General features: G+C 36.6%; 1 protein-coding gene across 1 annotated transcript in view; it reads right to left on the bottom strand.

The window, feature by feature from the left end:
* Positions 1-1,075: 1,075 nt before the first annotated feature.
* MYSM1 (Myb like, SWIRM and MPN domains 1) overlaps positions 1,076-26,139 on the bottom strand; it is a 41,158-nt gene continuing 16,094 nt past the window's right edge. Inside the window, exons 9-20 of the mRNA XM_082655540.1 lie at positions 23,056-23,186; positions 21,842-21,945; positions 20,510-20,587; positions 19,014-19,102; positions 15,583-15,637; positions 15,179-15,229; positions 14,383-14,457; positions 13,571-13,759; positions 12,754-12,886; positions 8,358-8,463; positions 8,122-8,179; positions 1,076-6,182 (exon numbers count right to left, since the gene is read on the bottom strand). Coding sequence (XP_082511666.1) covers positions 6,015-6,182; positions 8,122-8,179; positions 8,358-8,463; positions 12,754-12,886; positions 13,571-13,759; positions 14,383-14,457; positions 15,179-15,229; positions 15,583-15,637; positions 19,014-19,102; positions 20,510-20,587; positions 21,842-21,945; positions 23,056-23,186 — 1,237 coding nt within the window. The 3' untranslated portion in view covers positions 1,076-6,014. The remainder of the gene's footprint in view (positions 6,183-8,121; positions 8,180-8,357; positions 8,464-12,753; positions 12,887-13,570; positions 13,760-14,382; positions 14,458-15,178; positions 15,230-15,582; positions 15,638-19,013; positions 19,103-20,509; positions 20,588-21,841; positions 21,946-23,055; positions 23,187-26,139) is intronic.

The raw sequence follows: 26,139 nt of genomic DNA, 5'->3' as shown, positions 1-26,139 counted from the left end.
ATTGAAATTTTTTTTTGTAGATACTAACAAAATGTAAGGGGTACATAGATCTTTATCTAGCAATTAAGCACCTAGGAATCTATTCAGAGAAATTTTAGAAGTGTGCAAACAAAAGTTATTTTTCATAGAAAAATGGGAACATCTAAAGTTCATCAGTTGAAAACTGATCAAATTAATTATGGCACATCTATACTACAGAATGCTATGTACCTCTTGCAAGGAATGAACAGATGTTTATGTGCTGAGATGGAAAGAAGTCCTCAATAAAAGGACAGACATTGAAGATACATATGTACTGAATATACACAAGTCTGATCCTGTTCTGTTTTTGAAATTGATAGGTTTTGCAGAAAATAAGGACTGGGAAGTTAAAGACCAGTTAATGAGTTAATTCTAAGGTGAGAATTTTCTGTTAATTTATACCTTTCGTATCCTTAGTTGACTGAATGTGAATTACCTTCATAATTAACATCTTCATGTACCCTACCCTCTGGCCAAAGGCTCGCCACTCTAAATCTTTTTTCATCCCTTACCTCCATGCCTATGCTCTAAGATCACTTCCCTACAGAACATCTTCCCCAAATGTCATTTTGGTTTAAAGGCGATCTCTTCCAAGCAATTAATCTCACTGCTTACATTCTAGAGAATTCTCATTTATCTAAACACCTCTGACCCTTGAAGTCTTACAGGCATTTATAATCAGTTCGGTTTGTATCCTAGTGTCTTAGCTACCTATGTTAGGTTTTATGTTGCCCACTTATTAGGTAGTAGGTAGTAGGATTCTTGTGGAAAGCAAGCAAGACATTCATCTTTGTGCCCCTACAATGCTCAACAAATGTTTGCTGAATTAATGGGGCATTGTTTGTAATTCAGTGTCCATGCTGCTGCTGATTTAGAAAGCAACCAAATGATTCACCACTTTACTTTCAAAATTTTATTTATATAGAATCTTCAGAATGTTTCCCTTTAAATTTTACAAGCTAAAACCCCAAAGCTCAAAATGATATATTTTATGTCACAGTACATAAAATAAGTACAAGGAGGAGAGTTCAATCATTTTGAAGAAAAGCTTTAATAATTGTACAAACATTAATATTTACAATATTCTTTATTACAGATATAGACAACATGGCATATTTAAAAGCACAAAATAGTTGAAATCATTATATCTTATTACAGAACATTCCAAAATTCAAACTAATAAAGAAATCCATAAACACTGATAACATCTGGGGAAAACAAGAGCAACAGGTTTACCAATAATCATAGTAAACTTATACATAATACACAATTTACACATCAAATCCACAAATTTAAAGATATATATGACCTATCTATTTAAATCATGCTACAATCTAAATACTATTTTATAATCCATAGGTTGAAACAAATGTTCTGTGGTAACCTATGAAACAGGAATACAAACTATAAGATCATAATTAACATACTTCTTAATTCCTAAGAGAGTACCCCAGGAAACCTCAAAGACGGCAGATCAGGCATTTTTTGCTGAAATTAAAGTTCTTATGAATATATTCATAAATATAGTCAAAGGTATAAAAATAAAACAACCCAGATACCATGAGTTCATTTTACCTGTTCAAATTTAGTTTGGTATAGAGCCCCTGGCATAATCACAGCTTCTCTGGGATATTCTGACTTTCTCCTGACTTAGGGGGGATGACATATTTATTCTTTGCCTTGCTCCAGAAAGGATTTAAGGTAGCTTAAAAGATAAGATTTAGAAAATACCAGAAAGCACAAATTATAGGTTAAATGAAAAAACAAAGAGTTTGGGGGAACAGCACACATAAAACCATTTAAGAAAAGGTCAGGAATTAAGCTAAAGTATATTACATTATTCTCCACAGTGATTTTCTGGAAATATTCCAAAATGTGGTATTAATTTGTAAGAAAACTATTAAACCACTGGTAAATTGGAGATGCAGATCAAATTTCTTTCTTAAATTTTGTATTAACCGTGACGAAACAGATGATGTTACAAATGTATGTGCTTTTCTCTTCGTGCTTGTGAGAAAAAAGTTTTCCTAAATGTCATAATCTGTGACTCTACAGATTTAGTGCCTAGCTCTGGGTAGAGAAGAGTGTAGGTAAAAAAAAAAAAAAAACCCCACAACATTTGGGTACCCTGACTTAATTTCTACTGAGAAACCCACCAACTGGATGCTTGTTGATGACCTGAGGATGGTAGCTACCTTCCGGGTGGCCAGGTGTCCTATGGCTCTTTTGTAGGGACAGAACAAAGCATCAGTTCTAGGGCCTCCTGACTGCATCAGTTCCTCCAGGTCCTCCAGCTCACTTCATTAGGACCCAGCAAGACAAAGAAGAAGGTAAACTGAAGAGCAGGAAGCCCACTCAGGTTGGCATGCTGAGACCACAGCCTCCTCTGCTGCCCAGATGGTCTGCATGTCACAGCCCTTGCCCCAGTCCTTTGGGGGAGGAAAGTTATGAAGAGAGGGCTGGGGCAGCATTAGTCAGCTTCTGGGAAATATGAATGGGTTTGTTCAACTCTATTCTTCAGGCCCTGCTTTCAACACATGACAATGAAGGATCTTGTACCTATACACTGTCAGGTAAGAAGTGAGGGAGTGAGGATGAAAATAAAGGGCTTGAGGGAAATGCAGGAAGAAAAGACGGCAGGACATGTGGCATGAGTTTCAAAACTATTGATTAAGAATAGAATAAAATATCTACCTGAAAACTGAAGTTAGCCACAGCGGCCTATCGTTCTTTGGGGGATGAATGGTCCCAAGTAACACTCCTGAATTTTGGTCACATCAGTAAAGAACAAAGTTCAAGTCTATGGATCTAAAGCTGCAGATATTGCAATGTTCTTGGCTGTGTGGCAAAGCTCCTCTAGGGTTTGTGAGGTGGGCTTATAGGGGAGAGGGTAGTGACTGCCATTTTCCCAATAGCACCCTTCATAGTATAGGCAGGGCCAACTTATCTATTACGCACCAGGTCTCAGGCCCATAATACATTTAGAGGCCCCCCAAAATGTTTTAATTTCTTTTAAATTCATAAGAAAAAAACCAAACTTTTAGATTTAAGGATGTGTTTATATATAAAATTCATTTTATACAAATGCAACTGTAACATTAATTTCTAATTTTTTATGCAAGAAGAGGCCTAAGAAGGCAAAAGTGTCTAAGGCCTATGAAAATCATAAAGCTGCTTTGAGGGCCAATGGTTCAAGGCTAAAATTACAGAGGGGTAAGGAGAGTCTGATCTTGTGGGTCTTATTCCACTGATTTTTCTTTTTTTGAATGTTACTTTGGGATTAGATTTTTAAGAGTGCTAGGTCAAATACGAGTGAAGTATTTGTGTCAATTTCCACCAGGCAAGCTGGAAAAGGAAAATAAATTAAGCTCATTATTTTATTGTCACTGTGCAAAAGAAAGAACCAAATCAGGATGAAGAGACTTGGATGTTTTCAAGTCCCATCTTCACTCTGTAAACATTACTAGAGGTAGGTTTCCCTCTGAGACCCTGCCTCCTAAACTTCCCGCATTACACTGCCACCCTCAGCCCTAGACTTCCTCTGTGCTTCTCAAGGCCTGGCTCCTACTGCCCTCAGCAGGCCAAGGTTGGCAGTGACATGAATGTGGGCACCTGTAGTTACAAAAATGTTTTAAGAATATGATGAGAAAAAAAAAAAAAAACAATGAATGAGGAAGGAGGGGAGGAAGATATCAGATTTTAATGTAAAATTACATGATGCAAAAAAAAAAAATGGGGAAAGATTTATACCAAAATGTTAACTGTGCTCTCTGCTTTTTAAAAAATATTTTCTCATAAATGTATTCTATCATGAGAAAAAAAAGTATTATTTCAAAAACTGTTCTCTCAAAGCTCTAAACTCTGAATATTACCACCTTTGAGAGCTCCTCACAGTATGGCTTAGGTTACTAAATGTGGTGAACCACTAGCATGCAGAGGACCCAGACTGAGAACAGAACTTTTATCAATTTCCACTATTTTCCAACCCCAATTCATCAATATTACTGGGAAATGTCAAGCAAGAAAGCTAACTAATACCACTTTCTAGGATCTGTTCCTGATACAACGAAGAAAGTATGTCAAAAGGAGGGGTAGAAAGGAACAAATCACTACCCTTTTACAGAATCACAGACTTTCTGCCCTTGAATTATAGGTGAAGATTCTGAGGTCCAGAAGTTTATGTGATCTTACCACTGCCACACAACAAAGCTGGTAAAAGAATTAGGGTAAGAACTCAGGTTTCCTGATTCTTGGTCTATAGCTCTAATAAGCCCAGTCCCAAAAGTAACTGCTTTGTAAGTTATGTTTCACCGTTTATCCTAAATACATATAGAAAAATGGAAAATACTACCATTTTTCTTTAAAAACATTCATTAATTTGGGAACTGTAACATCTCAAAATACAAGCTCCAGGTGGGTAAGTCCAACAATCAGAGTGAATCATAAGATTTTAGACCTGAAAGGATGCAGGGTAGATAATTCAGACCTCGGTTACACATGAATTTAGGCCCAGAGAAGGTAAACTATATCCCTCAAATCACAAGGTTGAGTCAAGACCCAGGTCATCTAAAACTGGCTCACTGCTCCTTCCAATACTGACTTATTTTCCTTGGATGTTCATTAAACCAAAAAAGGTAAAAATACAGAATCATATGCAGATTAGAAGTAATAAAACTGATATTAATAAGAATGCTTGGGAAAAGGACATAAGTCAATTCTTTAGTTAACAGAATTAAACTAAAATCTATCAGAATAAATCAGGCAGCATCACTACTAACTTCCATTTGAAAACAAATTTAAATGTAAATCACAATTTTTAGTTTTATTGTTGTTTGAAGATGATGCAAGACCTTTCAATGTCTCAGGCTCATGCATTTGAAAATAAATTCTAAATGTTTGCAATTCTCTGGAGCAGGGTTTGGAAGATAATGGCCAGCAACCTGTTTCCTGTGAGGCTCATGAGCTAAGAATGGTTTTATGTTTTTAAAGCGCTGTTAAAAAACATAAAGAAGAATGTCTGATAGAGATGGTGTGTAGCCTGCAAAGCCTAAGTTACTGACTAATTGCCCCTTTACATAAAAAGTCCACTGATCCCTGTTCTGGATTCAGCAAGTATATGAAACGGGGCAGAATACATAGTATGTCCTGGAAGGATTTTTTGTTTTTAAAATTAAGTCTGATTTATTTAAGCTTTATTGTAATCTGCCTCTTTTTCCTCATAGCAGGTAGTAGGAAAAAAAAAAAAGTCTAGTTTAAGAGTTATGATTACCTGTGTTCTAGTTAACCGAGCCTTTATCACACAAATGAACATAAGTGGACCTATAGTTGAAGCTTATTATGTTATGTATCTGAAATCCATACAAAATGTTTCAGCTGAGAAAATGGCATACCCTATAGTAGTGTTGTTATACAATAAAATGGAAGCAAATATCTGTAATTAAAAAACTGGTAATTTGATTCTCTCCTTTAGATCTCCTGTCTTGAAGATTTTTCTCCTGATGCCTCCCCTGTCCTCCCACAGCATGTCCTTAGATTCATTAAACCAGCAGTTCTCAACCATGTTAATTACGCTGTGACCACCCACCCGTATCTCATTTGCAACCATAAACAAGCCTCACCAAAACACATGAAAAGAATGGAAGTGCTCCTCACGAGACAGGAGATAGCAAAACTGGAATGACTAGTTCAGGGGGAAATAAAAATCTGAGACACAGTGCACTTATCAATCTGAAGACAGCAGGGAGGCTGCCCTTCAGTCCACACCCTGCTGACCAGGCCGAGGAGGACTAAGCGCCACATATGAAAACAAGTCCCAGTCCATATCTCTTTCTTGTCACATGGTTTACGTGGCAAAATTTGGATTTCGTGAACTAGCACACACACACAAAAAATCAAAGCTGTACCACTATTAACTAAATTACAATAATTTCAAGGCTATAACTCTGAAAGTACGGTCTACTGTGTCGCGGTTAAGACGTCTTACTTTAAAATAGTCACGTTAACAGCGCCTTTGGCTCCACAGCACACTTCTCTTCGGCCACTCCATTCTCTGGCTGGCTTTTGTAATTGGAAAGGAATAAATTTTCTATTTGAGTCAAGAATTCTTCAGCAATGAAGCAATTGGCCACTTTGCTCAGAGTTTTCCTCAGACTCTCCAAAAGCTAGTTGAAAAGGAAAGTTTTATATTTAAACACAAAAAGTGGTGAGAAGAGGGTTTGCATCACTATCACTATTTTATCCCTTTCCAAATCTCCCATTTTCTAATGCTTAAACGAGAAACATTCTCCTTAAAGGTGATTGAGGATAGACATGTGTTTAATAACTGTACAGCTGAAGTGCAGGAAGCCATTGCTGAGGAATGCTTAGCAAAGCTTGTCCTGAGCCCAGCTCAACAGAAGCAGCACATTCTTCAGTCTGCTACAAATTGTTTGTGGAACTTCTATGGGTTCCCAGGACCCCAGGCGCCTCCCAACTGCTGTCCCTGTCCTCATCTGCCCTCACCCCACCCCCATCCTGGGGCAGCGCCTCTCCCCACAGCGGCCTTAAATCTAGGTATGTTAGTCCAGCACCTCCTTAGTGAGTAATTCTTTGAGACTGGGGGGTGGTGTGGGCACCAGGCCTGCCTCTTGCAGGGCCTGGAGCCGGGCCTCTGACTGGCATTTGTCCAGGCCCAGGTGCCAGGAGAGCTGCACTGTGGCCTCCAGAAAGGGTACCAGAAAAGGGTGAGGGCTCTTGTCCCCCAGCAGCTGTAGGGCCTTCTCACAGCGTGCCCAGGACTCCCCGGGGTCCTCCATCTCCTGGTGGCACACAGCCAGCCCCACCAGGGTCAGCAGAGGGCAGTCTGGGCCCGAGGGGACACCCAGCTGGGCCTGCAGCTGCCAGGCGTTGGCCCAGAGTGCCAGGGACTCGCAGTAGAGGCCAGAGGAGGTGAGGTGCAGTTCCTTTCTGATTTTATATAAGGAGATAAAACTGAAATTGCATGTATGATGCTTTCTACTTTGGACAAACTTGTGACTTTGCTTCTGTTTTTAGTAGTTTTATGTACAAAGCCATGCATCCTATGGGATAAAAATCTATGGACATAAAAATACAGGATTCTACCATTTCAAAAATAGGATGATGGAGTCTATCATCCTAGTCTATGTGCATATTAATCTTCCAACAGAGCAAAGAAAAAGTGGCTGTAATAGGAGGGGGTAAAAAATATTAAAAAGAGGGACTTCCCTGGTGGCACAGTGGTTAAGAATCCGCCTGCCAATGCAGGGGACATGGGTTCGATCCCTGGTCCCAGGAGATCCCACGAACAACTAAGCCTGAGAGCCACAACTACTGAGCCCGCGTGCCACACTACTGAAGGCTGCATGCTCTAGGGCCCGCATGCTGCAACCACTGAAGCCCGCCCACCTAGAGCCCGTGCTCCACGACAAGAGAAGCCACTGCAATAAGAAGCCCGTGCACTGCAGTAAGAGTAGCCCCGGCTCGCTGCAACCAGAGAAAGCCCATGTGCAGCAATGAAGACCCAACGCAGCCAAAAAAAAAAAAAAAAAAAAAAAAATTAAAAAGAAATTTAAAAATTTTCTATTCCCAAACTGTTACCAAAGGAAAAAAAGACCAATGTTGCCAATCTTACTGAAATTCATTATACTCACAGAAACAAAACTAGAAGTGAAATAAAATAATTCAAGACTCTTTTTTCCTACCAGAAAGTTAAGTAAAATGACCATTTAAATTTAATTGTTAGATATATACTACCGTTTTTAAAAATGATCAATTGTTAAAGCTAAATGGAAACATGGCACTTTTGAATTTAATAAAATAAGAAAAATGTTCTCCATTGTGTACAATAATAATGTGCTAAGAAATTTATCAGACAACATGGACAAATTTTTTCTAAAACAGCATCATTTCTATATGCAAGCATGGGTACCAAAACATATTACTAATTATCTCCTAGAAATTAATTTTAGAAAGGAAAAAGCAATAAAGGAAATACACAGAAAAGCGTATCCACAAAGCATTAGGCATCATGGGAAAACACATCAAGATGAATAGCTTTAGAATCTGTGAGCAATGAAACCAATTAAAGTGAAGGCAGCTTACTTTCTGCAAACAAGTCAGGTCAGAATCCCGGCGAAAGATTTTATCCATGGGGACACTGCTGTTGGAAGAAATATGAAAACAAACCAATGAAACAAATACTATAAACGAATCAGTTTTGTAATAAACTATCACTGATGCCATACATCACAATTTTATATTTAACTTGGGTTTTCCCTAAAATGTGATTTAATGAGAAACACTGCAGATGTGCAACCATCTCAAACCACAGTACATACCTCCGGGATAGCCTGTATTTTTCTATTATCCATTTTGTCTTTTCAAGCACTAATCCCCACCGAGGTTCTTCTAACATCTGTTGTATTTCAAATTTATAAGGTAAACCTAGAAAAGCATAAAGCAGCACATTTTTACATTTTACATTTTCTTAAATCTCCAATCTCCTTTTAATTACTTAAAATTCCCTTCCGTGTTTTCATAACCGCAGCTTGGCAGACCAGCTAAACAGAACGTTAAACATAGTGGGCATTCATTAAATATGCACTGCCTGGCTGAACTTGGTTCATCAAGTATATTAATGCCAAGCAATTAATAAAGAAAAGTAAAAGTGCCATTTGCACGACAATTCTATACAAGGAACTGTGACAGGTAAGATGATCACATAATTTATCATCCAAACCAAGACACTTTCGGAGTGAAAGCTGGCACTATTAATAATTGTGCCAGAACCACAGGCTTAAATTGGGACTGACCTAGGCAAACCAAGATATATTCCATCCCAGTGATTTTTTTTTTTTAAACACATGTTATCAAGCTTACAGCACTGCTATAAGGTAGGTAGCATTATTCCTATTTAACAGATAAAACTGAGGCTGAGACAGGTTGAATAAGCTCTTTCCACTAGTAAAGCAAAGAGCTTGGATTTCAAATCCCACCAGGCTTGCTCGACTTCTGAGCCCACATTCATTCCACCTCCCTCTACACGCTGATCTAAGACTAGACAGGGGCTAGGTTTAATTCTGGAGAGGCAGTAACTGCACTTGAGTCATGCTAAACTCTGGAGGAAACAAGTCCAAGGGGTAGACATCATGTACGTAAGTCAGAAAGGAAAAAATACCAAAAGATGAGCCTACTTAGACATTTCTCACATATCTTTCAAAATCTCCATGTAATTGTATTTGCAGTATATTAAAGGCTCAGCTGATTCATTACCAAAGGCCAATACCATAATAATAATAACACTTATATAATGCTTACTATGTGCCAGGCTTTATGCTTTTTATATAGATGTAAGGCCAGTTACATAAACTAGCTACCAGTGTTGTCCCCAATGTTTTTTTTTTTTTGACGAGGACACTGAGCCACAGAAAGGTTAGTTATTAAATAACCTGTTCTTGGACATATCTAATTAGTAAGAGGTAGAGCCAGGATTTGAACCCAGGCAGTCTGGCTCGAGTTTATGTTCTTAATGTTTACATTATACCGCCTATCAACTTGCATTTTTGCCATCGTAGGCTTTTCGAGTAAACAAAATGTCAGCAAATCAGAAGGTATTAGGGAAGGTATTAAGAAAAAAATCATAATTCTACTTCCACACAATACAAGCATAACTTGTCAATGTGCCCTAAAAAGGCTTTTTTCTCCCCATTTTTTTTCAGGTGTATGGAAGGAGAGAAAGGAACAGCAAGCCTGATGATAACTGACCTTTTTTCATTTCTCAATTCTCTTCCATTTCATTTTCCCCCTCCAGGAACTTAAGAAGAGTGACACATTATAGTACATAAGCTATTACACAAACTCCGTCTGTGATAACAATCATTTACTTGATATGTTTTGATTACCTACTAAGCACAGACAATAGCTATGATCATAACTACCTATTTTAGACCTATTATTTACTAAGCACTGTACATACATTACCGACAGCCTCTACAACCTCCTGTAAGCAAGTTAATAATATTTTCTCATTTTACAGATTTGGCAAATGAGAATGAGAGGGATTAAGTAACCTGCCCAAGGTAAAATAACTAATAAATATCAGAGTTGGGATCTGAATCCAGGTAAGCAACTCCTACTCTTAATGAAAGTAAAAAATGAGACTAAAAGAGAGGTAAATAAACAAATACATTTTCAGTCTGTGCTCATAAAAAAAACATGAAAATACACACACACACACAACACGTCATACATCTCTATTTGGTATTAAGAACATCTTCTAAGTTAAAAAAACGGCACTAAAACCAGTAAAAAATTTCTTTTTGTACTGATTATTTTTTGATATGCTTATTATTTTTTTAATTGAGGTATAGTTAATTTACAATGTTGTGTTATTTTCAAGTGTATAGCAAAGTGATTCAATTATACATATATGTACTGATTGTTTTTATTCACTAAAGTGTCAGAATAAAACGAATCACTAAGTATATTTCTGGCCTATTACAAACAGAGAAAATGATTGACCATTAGACATACTGTAAAGATAGGACTTGGGTACACACCTACTAGAGGGGGAAAAAAAAGAATGAATCAATGAATGAACAAATAAATAAGTAAAGGATCCAGTTCAAAGTACTGTAACACAAGGTATCCCAGGGCTTCTAGGAAATTTTAATTCTTGAACCAGAAGGTTTCCAAGAAGAACAAAGAGAAGAACCGAGGATTAAGACCTAACAAGCAGTGTTAACAATGGTCAAGTCATGTAAGAGGCAGCTCTGCCCAAGAGAACTTTCTGCAATGATGATAACGTGGAATACTTGTGTGTTGTGACAGTAGCTTATGTGAGAATCCAGCACTGTGCCCGCTAATCTTTCAGGTGATTCTTTCCCATTTGGGGTAGTCTGTTCACACACAGGCATCGGTCTTTATCTTGCTAAATAATAAATTTGAACCTTCTACAAATCTTTGGAGTCTGCTCTCTAGGCAGCTTTCTGCTCTCTGGTACAATGTCTTGCAAATTTAGTTGCCCTGGTCTCCTTGCTCTTACCTCCATCACCTCAACTCAGGGTCTGCTAGGCTCTGGATGGGTTTCCGCCTTGTGCCACACCTGGAAGTTCTTTTAAGTCAATAAGCTAGGTTAACTTGGGCTCACTTTGTTTCCCATCTCTCAGGAATCATATTCTTTCACTGTCTGATGTTATATCCTAAATACCACTGTTCTCTATATTTTGTCCAGTTTTTTGGTTGTTTCAGACAGGTCCTTGTTACTTCATTTTGGCCAGCAGTAGGATTCTAGGAACTGAATTTTAAACTTCATTTAATTCTAATTAATTTAAACAGTCACACATAGCCACATGTGACTGTATTAGACAGCATCAGAGTAGAGGCTCACTCCCCAAATCTAGCAGAATGTGACAGTAAGACACGGTTTAAATTGAGAACAAGTTCATTGTGATTCTTCCTTTTGTTAACTTTTTGTAAAATTATACTGGCGTAAAGAATGATGTATACATGTGATATGTTCAAAATGGGCATTTTGGACTAAAGTTAATGTCAATACTATTCATTCAACAAAAACCTATAAAGCACTGACCACTCCTTAGGTGTAAGGCAACTGATTAGGTACTACAGGAGATACAAAGAAGACATAGTTCCTGCTCTTTGGGGCTCACAATTTAGTGAGAAAGGCTAAATAAATAAATTATATTAAAACACGAAAGCAACCACGAAGGCAGGAAACAAATGTTGCAGGTGCACGAAGCATAGAGCAACTAATAGTAAATGACATGAGGGGTGGCAGTGCTGGGGTCTTTACCAAAGAGGGTATTTTTGTGACATTATTAAGAGAGGGTATCTGAGTGACATTATTAAGAATGAAGAAATTAATTTGTTAAACATTCATTTAGTACCTACTTTATGCTGGGCCCTGTGCTAGAAACTGAGAATAGAAAAATGAGTACAATATCATATCTACCTTCAAGGGGCTCATGAGCTAATGGGGAAGAGTAAAATGTAGAGTGACAGTATCCAGAGAGGACAGTCAACTAGAGCAGTGGTATTAAGGACGAAAAGACAGTATCCTAGAGACGTAATTGTTTCCTCTAATCTTTTCCTTCCATCCACACTCGCTTCTTACACTCCCCTACTTTTCCTAGTCTGCTACACTAATTCTCTATCCAGCCAGTTGACTGAACAGCAGTGGACATAAATCCCAAAGGAACCAAGTCATATGATGGGCTAAACCAACCAAATTCTTTCTTGAGAGAGACAGATATAAAAATAGTTAGGCACTGTTGAGCCTAAACTGGGAGATCATGGATAGCTAGTGGTAGGGTGGTCATTATTCTTCATTATTATTATTTTTTCATTTGAATGTCATTGCAGAGAAAGCCAATCTGCATTTATCAAGAATTTTCAAGAGAACAGAAGAGACTTTGTCTGTTTTGCTTACTGCAATGTCTCCAGGACCTAACACACACACACTGCTTGGCCATAAGCTTTCTCTACATTGTAATGTTTTTGCCCAGTGGCCATGGTAACACAGTGGGAACTTTAATGCAGAAGGAAATCATAAAAGGAAAGAGGGTGGCTGCACTACATGGTATGCAAACAGTGATTCCCTAGTTGAGGACAAAAACTTTTCCATCAAATTGCTTTCAACAGGTATAAATTCTGTGATTTGTAAGATTCAAAAAAAAAATGAAAGTAGAAGTAGGATTGTTTTTGTTGAAAACTTACGATAAGAGCCATCTGGGCTAATTTCATCACTTATAACCAGGCAGGTAATCTGAGAATAAGGTAAAGGATTATTTCTATTATAAGGACTAACAATCATTCCAATGAACTTTGCACCGCCTCTGGAGAAGTAACTCTACAATTTAAAAAAAAGTATAATTAGTTTCAACCACATAAATTTAAAACTCAGTATTTACCCACACCAACATTTTAAACATCCAACAGAGGAAAACGGAATGCAAAAGTACTTCACTTCCAAACAGCAACTAAATTTATTCCATACCCTAAAATCTTCAGGCCAAAACATGTCCAACCCAACCTGAACAGATTCTTTTTTTAAAGATCACCCTTAAAAAGATCACCTGGCCTGCAAAATCTATATTTGCCATGAATGCATTTACAAATTATATTCACTAGCCCCTCAGCTGTAATCTTTATCTATATGGTAATAATTTACAAACAGCTGCCTACAGCAGAAACATCCAGATATCAAACATAAAATTGCAGAATAAAACAAAACTCTGTTTTTTCCAGAGGTGCAAAATATATTATATTTCCAATTATTTCAATTGTACCCAGTCCCTGTCTTAGTTATCTCCTTCATTTTTAAAGGCTCTGGGGGGAATTATCACTGTTACTTTGATGTCTTGTTTATATTAAACAGAATAGCTAATTTTCTAAGTGTTTAAATAAACATGTATTACTCTTGTAATCACTTTGCTAGAAATGTTAAACGTGTATTTATTTAACAGAAAACAACGAGAGGGGAGAAAATATGCAATCATTTACAGACTACATACAAAAAGACCTATAAACACACCTGGTATTTGGCTTGAGTGTCAATATCTCGTAAGGAAGGATTAGGATCAAAGGCAGGATGAGAATGATACCATCCAATAACACTATAGCCCCTGACAGCCAAGGTTTCCGAGGCTTGTGTTTGTGAGACGGGATCCATCTCACACTGTAGTCCTGTACTCAGACTGTTACACGGTTCTGCTGCACAGACCTATAAAGGATTAATCCTTAAATGATTATACTGAAATCTTGTTAATTCTACTGTTTCAGTCCTTTCATACACAGATACAGAAACTTTTAAAAGCCAAGCCTTTTATCTGCCTATATAATAGGCAGCCTTTAACTTGCAAACGAATTACTCTCCAAAAGTGTGATTGTATGCAAGGAACTCAAAATCCATTTTCCTACTCAAGACAAGTTACGGGTTAGTCTCCCAAGTCGGCCTGTATAGTATCTGTTTAAACACAGTCTTTTGATGACCCCTATTACTTATGATAATAATTTCTAGCAAAATGATGTATACCAAGTTTCAATTATAAGGTTATCGCATGCTTCCTGGTCTCTGGCCTCTTAGGAGTTGAAGCTTTTAATTGGCAAAGGCAATGAAGAACTGAGGCCTGGTAATGTTCCCTCTTTCTCAGTGGTAAAAGGATACAGGTGCTCAATATATGGAATGTTCAGTCACCTCTGGGAATATATAACTGTCCACATTTGCATATTCTCATTTATATCACAGATAAGGTTTATATGTTAATTATACACACTGAAATCTATAAAAATATTTGGTATGGCAGCAGGGCTAAATAATTTTAAAAATTTTAAGAGAAAACTTACCTCAACTATCTTATCAACTTCTGAGTATCTTCCTCCTAACAGACCAATCACTTCTGCCATAGAAACATGAGCATGCTAAAAGAAATACAAGATAAGACTTAGCCCAAACATACAAACCAAACCCACCTGACCAAAAAATCAGAATAAATCTCACTTATCATAGAAGAGTCATTTACAAGTACGGTAATTATGCTTCTCTAAAATGAAATAGCATAGTAGAGGAACCAGATGCTAGGCTCAGCACACAGAGACTTAAGACTTTAGACCTATCTGTACTGCCAGCTGAGAGGCTTTGAACCAAACATTGAAACACTCCAAGATGCCATTTTTTTCATTTACAAAATGAAGATACCATTTGCTCCGCCTACTGGGAAAGGTATCATAAGGATACAAAGTAAAAATCACTCTGGGTCCTCCTATAGAAAACACCATAAACACACACAACCATTGGAGATCTCTGTAGTTTAGTGCAAAACAAGGAGTCTCCAAATTATAAGAGTTGTGCTTTGTTGCAGTTATCTAGAAGGCAGCAGACAACAATACTAGGAAATTAAAATCGGGTTAATGATGATAAACAGTCTGCAAAAACTCACATTAATTTATTTTCTCTAAAATATGGAAACATGCAATTGTTTGGCTTTTCTCCAAAAGAAAAGACTTATTTTTTAGATTCCTTGTAAAGGAGGATAGTTAAGATCCAAAATACACGTCTTCCATACTCTCTCTTATGCCTGCAATAAAAATACACAAGAATAGAAATCAGAATAACTAAGTAAACACAATATAATATCCTTACCAAATCCATTATTAAAAGTGCTTCTGAAGCCACTTTCACCTGAAATGGCTCCTGAAATATAAAAAAAAAAAAAAAAAAAAAATGGGGGAGCATAAAAATAGAGATTTTGTTCTTCCTATCGGAATGCCCACCCTTTTCTCCTTTATCTATCACACCAAGCTCTCACCACCAACCAAGGCTCAGCACAAATCAGACTTTTAAAGAAATACATGTACAATTCAAAGCCCTAGCATGCAGAAATTCTTTTCTCATTTTCCATCTGTATCACTCATCTGACCTTCAGTGTACCCTGCCTTATCCAACCTTTCTTATACACATGCCTTGCACACACAGAGAAAGAAGAAATATTTCATGTCTGAGAGGAGGGTATTATTTACAGTCATTCAGTGATGAATAAGTAGTACCTGCTTTTCTTCACTGAAAAAATTACAAGGTATCAGTTGGAAGGGATCGAATGAGCTGGAAAAGGAAAAAGAAAAAAAAAAATCATTCCTAATATAATTTCAATAACATAATCAGGAAAATAACATTCATTTACAAATTTGAAAATGTGTACCAATAATCTAAACCTAAATTCTGTCTAAGTGAAAAAAATATTAAACTAGGAGAACTTCTTGTGATACAACCCTTTTGAAAGAAGCACTTTTCTTTCGGACTTGATTAAATATTTGGGGAACAACATAACCTTTGGGAAAAAGTAGTTTTGTTGTCTTAATTTCTTTTAACACCCAACGAGGAGAACATTATAAATGGCCAGACATGTGTCCTACACTGAAAGTAGGTTTCAAAAGTTCAATGAAAACCTAAACCTGACATAAGATAGGAAACAAAGTTCAAGAAAGATGGAAGTTTCTCAGAAACACCTCTGTCAGTACAATGTGTTCAGCAGAGTAGGGACTCAGTAAGTATTTGTTGAATGAATAAATGACAAACAGTTCTGTTAAAGAAATTAATGGATATCAAAAGTTCTACGATAAACTCATCTTTTAAAATGAAAAAGTATAAAAGATGGAAAGAGGGACGCCTAAGCAAGGCTAGATACAAAAGCATGTGCAAATTTGAGAGAAATATTAGAAAGGCTTTGGCCAATAAAGAATTGAGGTTTGAGAAAAATATTTAAAGTGTTTTTAGGCTACAGTCAGAGAAAACAAACAGCGAATATGTTCATTTTAACAATTGGAAAAGAGCAGAACTATTTAGTTCCTATTCTACCAGACACTTAGTGCTAGGAGATCAGACACTTTGTTTTGCTGAATACTGTATTGCAAGTACCTAGAACAGTGCTTGACACACAGTAGGCATTCAAAAAGTGTTTGCTGAATGAGGAAGATCTTCAAGTTAGAAAGTGCTTAGTCAATGCAAATAAAAAGAAATGAAAGGTCAAGATAGATGAGAAAATAGAAAGAAAGCATATGCATCCCAGAGCACTTTGAAGAACCATCATGTGAAACCACCATCAACCCTTTTTGAGGAACCACAGAGAATGAAAAAATTATTGGAGGACTAGGAATAGGCAATTATTGGGTCTGTTTTCAAAACACAAAAAAAGAAGCAGAGTAATTAAATGTTGAGTATCAGGAAAATTCTAGAAAAGGTTATTAAACAGCTGATTTGTGAGCCTTTAGCAAGTGAAGAGGTGACTACTAAGAACAATAATGGGTTCATGAAAATACGTCATGACAGGTACGCCTAAATTTCATTTTTGATAGGAATGATCTGCTAGAAACTAGCAGACTCATAAAGACTCAAATATACTGTTACTAAATGTAAGCAAGACATCTGCTATGATTATTCTTCTGCATAAGATGAAGAAATAGAGTTAATTGTGGTAATATATAGCTCATTGAACAATGATGTCTGAGGTTTACATTTATCTCAGTTAAACATTTTAATCAGTGATCAATGATAGAAAAGGCAAGCTTATTGAAATGTTGATTCAAAGCTACGAAGAAAAGTGGATCTGGATTCAAAAAGGTCCTCACAAACTGGAAGAATGACTTGAAATTACAGTAAGTATGTCTCACATTTAGATCCAGAAAATCAAATGTGTGGACACTAGATGAGGAGTCCTAGCTTATGGACAACTGTATTTTCTTACATAGTTAATCTCATTTAATTTATTCTCACAACTCTAAGTTTTGATTTTAATTTTAGAGAGGTGATATATAATGTAATGGTTAGGAGTATGGATTCTTAAGCCTTAATGCCTGGGTTAAATCACAACACCACCATTAACAAGCATGGGCAAGTCACACAACCTCTTTGTGCCTCTCAGTTTCCTCATCTATAAAATGGGAATGATTACATTAACTACTTCATAGGGTTGTTATGAGGATTAAATGAGTTAATATATATGAAGTGCTTAAAACATAGCCAACAGTGTTAGCTATTATAGATATTATTTTATAAATGAGGACCCAAGGCTTATAAAGGCTTTGTGTAACTTACCCAGGGACATACAACTGGTTAAGTATTAGGGCTCTTTCCATTGAAAATAACCAAGTGGCATTCCTGGATGTCTTGTTTTAAAGGGACGCTGACAAAACTACAGTCTAGGGCTTCCCTGGTGGCGCAGTAGTTGAGAGTCCGCCTGCCAATGCAGGGCACACGGGTTTGTGCCCCGGTCCGGGAAGATCCCACATGCCGTGGAGCGGCTGGGCCCATGAGCCATGGCCGCTGAGCCTGCGTGTCCGGAGCCTGTGGTCCACAACGGGAGAGGCCGCAGCAGTGCGAGGCCCGGGTACCACAAAAAAAACCAACCAAACAAACAAACAAAAAACCCCCCCCAAAACTATAGTGTATTTCATGGGTCATCTGCAAGAAGTGAGGGTTTACAAAATCAAGGCATTTAACTTATTTGGTGACCCTTAATGTTACAAGTTAAATATTTTAAATTATTAAAGAAAAAACCTAACATTCAGCATCAATCAAAGAGAGAATTAGTCATTTCATGAGGTTACCTGTTCATAATGTCTAGAAGTTAAATGACCACCTGTCACAAACAAGGCCCTCTTACAACATACGTTGGATCCTATATTCACTGAACATGAACAAATTAACACTTTTGCTCAAGGTCTCCGAAATTAAAAATTTCAGTAGTTTTTTAAAAAAATTTATTTATTTTATTATTTTATTTTATTTATTTATTGTTTCTGGCTGTGTTGGGTCTTCGCTGCTATGCGCAGGCTTTTCTCTGGTTGCGGCGAGCAGGGGCTACTCTTCGTTGTGGTGCACAGGCTTCTCACTGTGGTGGCTTCTCTTGTTGCAGAGCACGGGCTCTAGGTGCGCGGGCTTCAGTAGTTGTGGCACGCAGGCTCAGTAGTTGTGGCTCGTGGGTTCTAGAGTGCAGGCTCAGTAGTTGTGGCACACAGGTTTAGCTGCTCTTCGGCATGCGGGATCTTCCCGGACCAGGGATCGAACCCATGTCCCTTGCACTGGCAGGCGGATTCCGGATTCTCAACCACTGCACCACCAGGGAAGCCCCTTCAGCAGTATTTTTTTTTTTTTTCTGGTGGTACGCGGGCCTCTCACTGTTGTGGCCTCTCCCTTTGCGGAGCACAGACTCCGGACGTGCAGGCTCAGCGGCCGTGGCTCACAGGCCCAGCCACTCTGCGGCATGTGGGATCTTCCCGGACCAGGGCACGAACCTGCGTTCCCTGCATCGGCAGGCGGACTCTCAACCACTGCGCCACCAGGGAAGCCCCAGCAGTATTTTTAAACTTAATGTGGACAATGTAATGTTGCAATATCAGATATCCCTTCCATACATTTTCTAATCATTTGTGATAAGTTTAAAAAAAACAAAAAATCACACTTATATAATGTCACACTATACCTTTTTGTTGGCCTTGGCACTTTTGAAGATTTACCAGGTTTGCATTTTTCCTCTTCTCTTCTTCTTGCCAACTCCTCAGCAGAGAGATGCTAAAAAAAAAAAAAAAAATACCATTTGATCAAAGAGTCCATCAACCACTGAGAGGGAAAGTTAATAAAGAGACAAAACAGCATAAAGCTAAAGAGCACAGACTCGGCAGCACCCTGGCCAAGTTACTGAAGCTTTCTGTGTTTCAGTTTTCCTCACCTTTAAAATGAGAACCATAATAGTAATAATAACAATGTCATGATGTTATTGTGAAGATTAAATGAGTTAATGTTTCGAAAATATTGACAATAATGTCTGACACAGTAAGTCCTTTATAAATATAAAATAAAATAATTCTCTTTCATTTCATTTCTATTACCAATCTTATATTCCAGCCCTTATGAACTCTGTACCTTTTCCAGAATATATCTGGTATTTTCCTATGTCTGTACCTTTGCTTATGCCTCTCCTTCAGCTTGGGGTTGCCTCATCCACATTTCCACATTTTGAGATTCTCCTGCTCATCCTTCAAGTCACAGATGAAAAATCACATCTTCTGTGAAACCTTCCCTGATCACACCCTTTGGGAGGACCTTATATTTCTTGGGACCAATCTCATGGAATTTACCATAGGTTTTACCTTTCCTACTAGAAATGTAAGTTCCTGGTAGGCAGGAACCATATGTTACTAATTGTTTTGCCTAGAATAATGCTCAGATGTGAGGCTGGGTGCAGGGAATGGGGAAGAGAAGGAAGAGAACTAACATTTACTGAGTACCTGGTGTATGCAAAGGCTTACTGAGTACCGAGTATTAGGACCTTCATACATTTTATTTCACTTAATTCTCACAACAATCTTTGAGGGAGATGTTATTATCCACACTTCATAAATAAAGCCCTGAGATTCGGTACAGTTACCCAAGGTAACAAAGCGAGTAAGTACACATTCACATATTATTTCCATTTGACTGCACTGGTTGTTCACAAACAAATTATATATGCACAGAACACACGCGCACACATACACACATACACTCACTGCCTATGTTTCTTTTTAGGAGCATAATTTTTGTTAGTAGAAATAATACTTTAACGTTTGTAATTCAATTTACGTCTAATGCATGGGACGATATTTTAACTGGTATATCAGAACATCATTCAATGACTTTACTGAAATGAACAGGGCACAACTCCCTGGCACCTTGGCAGATATTCCAGAGCTAGAGACCAGAATATAGAGACCGATAATCAAAGTTCTGAAAATTAGTCAAACTCCTAGTTAACCGTACCATCAGTGCCTTCTTTGTTGTTTACTGATGACTTCTAGGCAAACAAATTAACATGGGAAAGAGACATATATATACACACACACACATAAAACAAGGGTAATATATGTGACATTAAGATATACAAATGTATACTGACAAAACAACTTTCACTTTTGAGTCACCTGAAGGGATCAAAGTTACCTCAAACGTTTGTCCTTCTAAGTCTTTTGCATCACACCAATTTCCCCACGGGTCTCGGACCCTACGTCTCCTTGTGCGCTGTGATGAAATTAAAAATAAAGCAAAAGGTCACAAAATTAGCTTGGACAAATCACAGCACATTAATACACAAAACCAAAATGATAATTTTCTAAAATTCAATTTCTCCATTAAAATACTGTAATACCTGATCAGCAATGCCTGACTATATTTTATTAATTTACATTGAATAGTTAGCACTCTGCTCAGAAATAAATCAGTGATGATTTTCTAAATTTCATTTCAATTTCTCTTTAGTTTTCATTTCCTTTCACCATTTGGGAGTTACAACTCTAGGACAAGAATATTTTTTAGGACCAAAAAGAATCACCATGAAAATGACTTTGTGGTAGAAAACTTGCAAGAACACACAGCCAGAGGTATAATATTGAAAACTAGAAGCAAAATAATTATATCTCAGGCTTAGGAAAAGATTGCCTAGTTAATACAAATAGTAAAAAATTATAAAGTTGGTTGACTGGATTAGTAATATCCAGTTTTGCAAACATCAGTACTGAAGCCTTTAAAATGGACTGGCTGCCAGAAGCCAGTGTATGACTAGCACCACCTCCAGCAACTGTATATGAAAACACCCTTTCTTAAAAAAATAAACTAGGTAGAAATGGTTTACAGCCTAAACACTGAGAAAAATACCTACTCTATCATCTATACTTTTTCCATTTATCTTACCTATTACCAATTTAACCTATTTTATCAGTAAAGTCAACAAGACCACAATATGACTCTGCCTTTTAGGAGACTTGTTGGATCACTTATTTTCAAAATAAGATGCATGCATTTTAAGATACTATAAAACTCACTAACGTCAAGAATTAAAAAATAAAGGCTAAAATATTTTGAATGGCACTTCTACAAAGCTAAATCTTACGGTAAGAATTTTCAGCAAACAAAAAACAAATGAAAGAGAAAAAAGAGCTAAACTGTACAGTTTTAAAAGATATATTTAAAAAAAAGATATATTAGATACAGAAATCAAAACAAAGCAGTCTAAGACCACTTTAGCGAAACATCATGCTTCTGTGTGAAGTCTGTGTGTGAATTTTTAAATTTTGGGGGTTTGTTTTTTGCCTCATAAATCAACATGAAACTGAATGGAAACCAAAAAAGTGAATGGCTTGGGTGAAATAAAAGCGAAAACATGTTCTTCTACTAGATTGCCATTTGTTAAACAGGGGAAGAGAAGTAGGCATATCTTTCTTAACAGGGTAAGGAGCAATCAGGAAAGATCATTTAGTGAGAGAAGGGACTGCTTACCATAGATTGCAGACGCTGGGCAAGTTGGTACGCTTCTACTGTGTCTTTTCTGTCTCTGATTCGTACTTTATCAACTGGTTGTGGCCTGTTATATACAGCCTGTTCTATTGGAATCCAGGAAAAACAAAACAATCTATTATTTTGTGGAACTCATTTGTTAAATAGGAAGGCACATCTATACTATTAATTATAAGCCAATATCTAAGTTTTTAAAAAAATATGAGCTTATTTCCACAATACACATTTGATGTGCTACTTGGTAGTTCTCACATACAAGTATGCTGTTATTATAAGGCAATCGCAATAAAATGAAACATTTAGGAAATGGGTCATTTGTTTAATTTCTGATTAAATGAGTGCTAAGCCCACTTTGTTAACTTTGCAAGTCTAATACAGTAAACATGATTTCATTTTTCTTTTAGTGGCTAAGGAAGGTATGACACCTTAGTTTTCCTGTAAAGCCAGTCCTAAACAAGGATGGGCAAACAAGGATGCTGAAATGGAGGACAGATCCCAGGGCAGACTATAAATTCTCTCTCTACATGAAATGAGATAATCTCTGACAGGAAGTTTTCTGGTTGTCTTTCCATAGACACAGAATACAGAATATACTCCTCTCAAACTATGGGTTACAAGCTTCTAATTAACTTATCACTTTGCAACTATAGTTATTATCTTTCTTCAAAATTGTCATGTTAATTCAATAAAAGGGAGGAATACATTTAAAAATATGCTTAAATTTGAGAAAAACTAGGGTGAAAGAAACTTTCTACCACGAAAAATATTTTGGCACTTTTATTACATTTAAGTGTAGAGGTTCATAAATTATCTTCTTTATTTAAACACTGCTAGACAGTATTTCTAGCATTAACACAGTATTTCCAAATCAAATGGGCTTTGGACTTTTCATAAAATTACTTTTACTTGACAAAGAACTGCATCCTTAAATCATTTCTACCAGTTAGACTGAATATTCTTCCTTTAAAAGCATACCACCAATTTTCAATGTAGGTTAAAAGGAAATATAGTTTATCAACAGAAATCTGTTTCAAAACAAAATCTCAATAATACATTTATTCTATAACGTTATAGCATCTTTCTGTATTCTATATCTATAATAAGTCTAACTTGAATTCTAACTATCAAAGAAATTAATGGGTGCTATAAGGATTAAAAATGTCGAGTAAAAGATGTTGTTGGGTTTTTATTTTTACCACATCCAAAATTGATTGCTCCTATCAACTCGAGGTATGTATGAATCCGTCCAATACAATTAACATCCCCACAGTTCTTCAGGCCAGGACGTACTGAGGTCTTATTTAAGTATTTCGGTTTGCATATCTCCCTAAGAGATGGAAGTACAATTATTTTGGATAAATAAAAACATAAAAGAAGATTTCTGGGGGAAACTTTTAATATTTGAAATATTTTAAAAATGTACCCCCTCTCAATATGTAATGTGTACAGACAACGTTAATACATAATACCCAAGTGTACTTTCTTTTCTGAAATAAAATATCTTTCAATGATACAGTAACTTACAAGTATAGTGTGAGTTTTACAAGTATCATTTCTTCCCCAATATTAAATTCAATAGATTTCACTTATCCCAGGACTCTGAAGTTAGAGCGTTATTTATCTACAGATCCAAATGCAAGCCTGAATCTTTGAATAAAAAGGGTATATTCATAATATATTGAAAATATTTAGTATTAGACACTCTAATTTTTAATAAATTGCTTAGGTTCTTTTACTTTGCTGGACAACATCTTTTAATTACAAGCTACCTTGTAAATGCTTGAAAGTTTTATATTAGTTTTTAATCATTATGCTAGTAAATATTAAGTGCTCTCAGTGGAAAACAGAAACAGATACTACAGGGCATTCTAAAGGAATCAAGAAACGCACAAAGACTATGAAAGAAATAAGGTTTCCATAACAAAACACATATTTACTAAATATACTTAATGTACCATGTTAGATGGTACAACATAAAGTTTAAGTAACAGAGAACTTAATAACAGTAACAATTACTGAGTGCTTATAACAGATACTGTACTAAGGGTTATATACAACTCTACAAAGCAGATTTTATCATTCTTATTTTAGAGGAAAGGAAACAAGTAGGTGAGAGGGATTAAAGCACTGACTTAAGAAACTGACAAGATTCAAACACAGACTTTATAAACCAAGTATTCAGATATATCATATAACATAGGTATTTCTTAATCAATCTTTATTCTACAAATATTTATTTTGTGTCGTATACACCAGGCACTGTTCTAGGCACTAAGGATACAGAGATGAATCTGAAGTTCCTGAACTTACAGACCTTACATTCTAATAGTCAATAAATTAATGAATAATATATACTATGTTGTCAGGTAGCAGTATGTGCTAGGAAGACACAGTAAGAAGGATAAGGGGATAGAAATATGTACAGACTATTTTAGGTAGGGTGTTTAGGGAAGGCCTAAGCAGAAACCAAATTGAAAATCATAAATTCTATAGAATTTCAGGGAGGGTAAAAAGTAATCTGTGATGTGGGAGGGTATCAGAAGTTCCATCACAAAGGTGAGATTTCAGTGTATCTTGAAAGAAAAGTAAACAAACTGTGCAAATGAAGGCAAGAAAGCTGGAATGGGCATGGCATACCCAGCTATCAAAAAACTATACGAATCTATAAACTGTGTTGGTCTAATTAAAGATTATCCAAATTGAAAGGCTTTAAACAAAGAGCTTAGTACTAGTACAGCACTGAACAAATAGTAAGGCCTCTACAAATATCTGTTTATGATATAATGATGATTCACTCTTTCAATCTGCCTTTGTATTCCAAGCATTGTTCTAAGCACTAGGGACGTAACAATGAACAATGAACATGGAGCCTACATTATCATGGGGGGTTGGGGAGAGAGGAGACAACACACAAATAAAAATATAATATTTTCAGTGGTAATAAGTTCTATAAGATACATAAAATGCAGGGTTAGAGAATGAGAGGGAGGAGATATGTGAGTTACTATAGACACAGGGTGGTCAGAGAAAGCCTCTAATTTCCCTTGAGCAGAACTGAAATAGAAGAGGAAGCAAGATTTACCAAGATCTGGCGGTGGGGGGGGGGGGGGCGAGGGGAACATGCAAGGCAGCATGAAAAGTCAGTCAAGGCCCAGAGTTGAAAGTGTGAAAATAATGGGTCAAGACTGCAGTCTCTGGAATCACCTTCACCTAATGTGACCTGGAACAAGTTCCTTTTCCTCTCTGAACCTCATTTTGCTCATCTGTAAAATGAGGACAAGGCTGTCAAGAGGACTAGAGATGACTTAAATACAATGCATTGCATTTGGTAAGTATTCAATAATGATACTGATTACTATTCTAAAAAAATATTCCCCTAAACAGGAAGTTAACTGCAAAGGATCTTTTAGCAACAAACAAATCTAGCAGGACTTTTTTTATCTTTAAAACTTTAACTCTTCTATTTTTTTTAATACTGCCTCTAGTCTCTAAACACTCTCTTCTATTTGTGAAGAGAATAGGTTTGAGTTCCTGTTCAAAACATTCCTTTTTGCTTTCACACTGTTTGGCTAAATCATCATACTGAAACAGCAATATTTAACTGGTTTCATGAACTAAGGCAAATGACGTTAGGAAACTACTGCCATATAATTTATGCTATCCATATAAATTATTCTGCCTCATAAATCCAAAATTCAAAGTAACAAATGAAATTTGATTACAGTAACATTAAGTAGTCACTGATAATTTATAGACACTTTTGAGTTAGTCATTATTTTGAAGCACTTTTATTTTGGCCATTCATGCTCTTATTTCCAAAAAAAAAATTAGATACCAACAGAGATTTAATTTAATTTGTCTTTTTTAATAGTGTGAATTAGGCAATGTGGAATAATGGAAAGAGTGATTTACAGAGTTGAGACTTGCACTGAAGTCCTTCTTTTGTCAGCAGCTGGTCTGTATAATTCAAGGCGGCTCCCTAAACCTCTCCTGACCTCAAGATCATTCTATCAAATAGAGAAAATACCACCTGCCTATTTTACAAGATTGTTGTGAGGAATCAGATGACAGAGAAAAGCTTTCTGTAAACTATAAAACACTATACAAATGTCAGGAGTGGTTCCTCATAGGTATTCTTTACTTTGATACCACCCTTACCTAGAATTTTCCTAACCTCAACCATTTGCAAGATAAACGAGAGTCAAGAACAAGAAAAAATTCTTTCTTTTAGAATAGGGCTATCTTTAGATTTCAAAATACTTAATATTGTGTGGGTAAAA

This window comes from Grampus griseus (assembly GCF_964374135.1).
Source record: "Grampus griseus genome assembly, chromosome: 1".
Lineage (NCBI taxonomy): Eukaryota > Metazoa > Chordata > Mammalia > Artiodactyla > Delphinidae > Grampus > Grampus griseus.
Note: the sequence above shows the minus strand (reverse complement) of the source record. Positions and strands in the feature narration are given on the sequence as shown.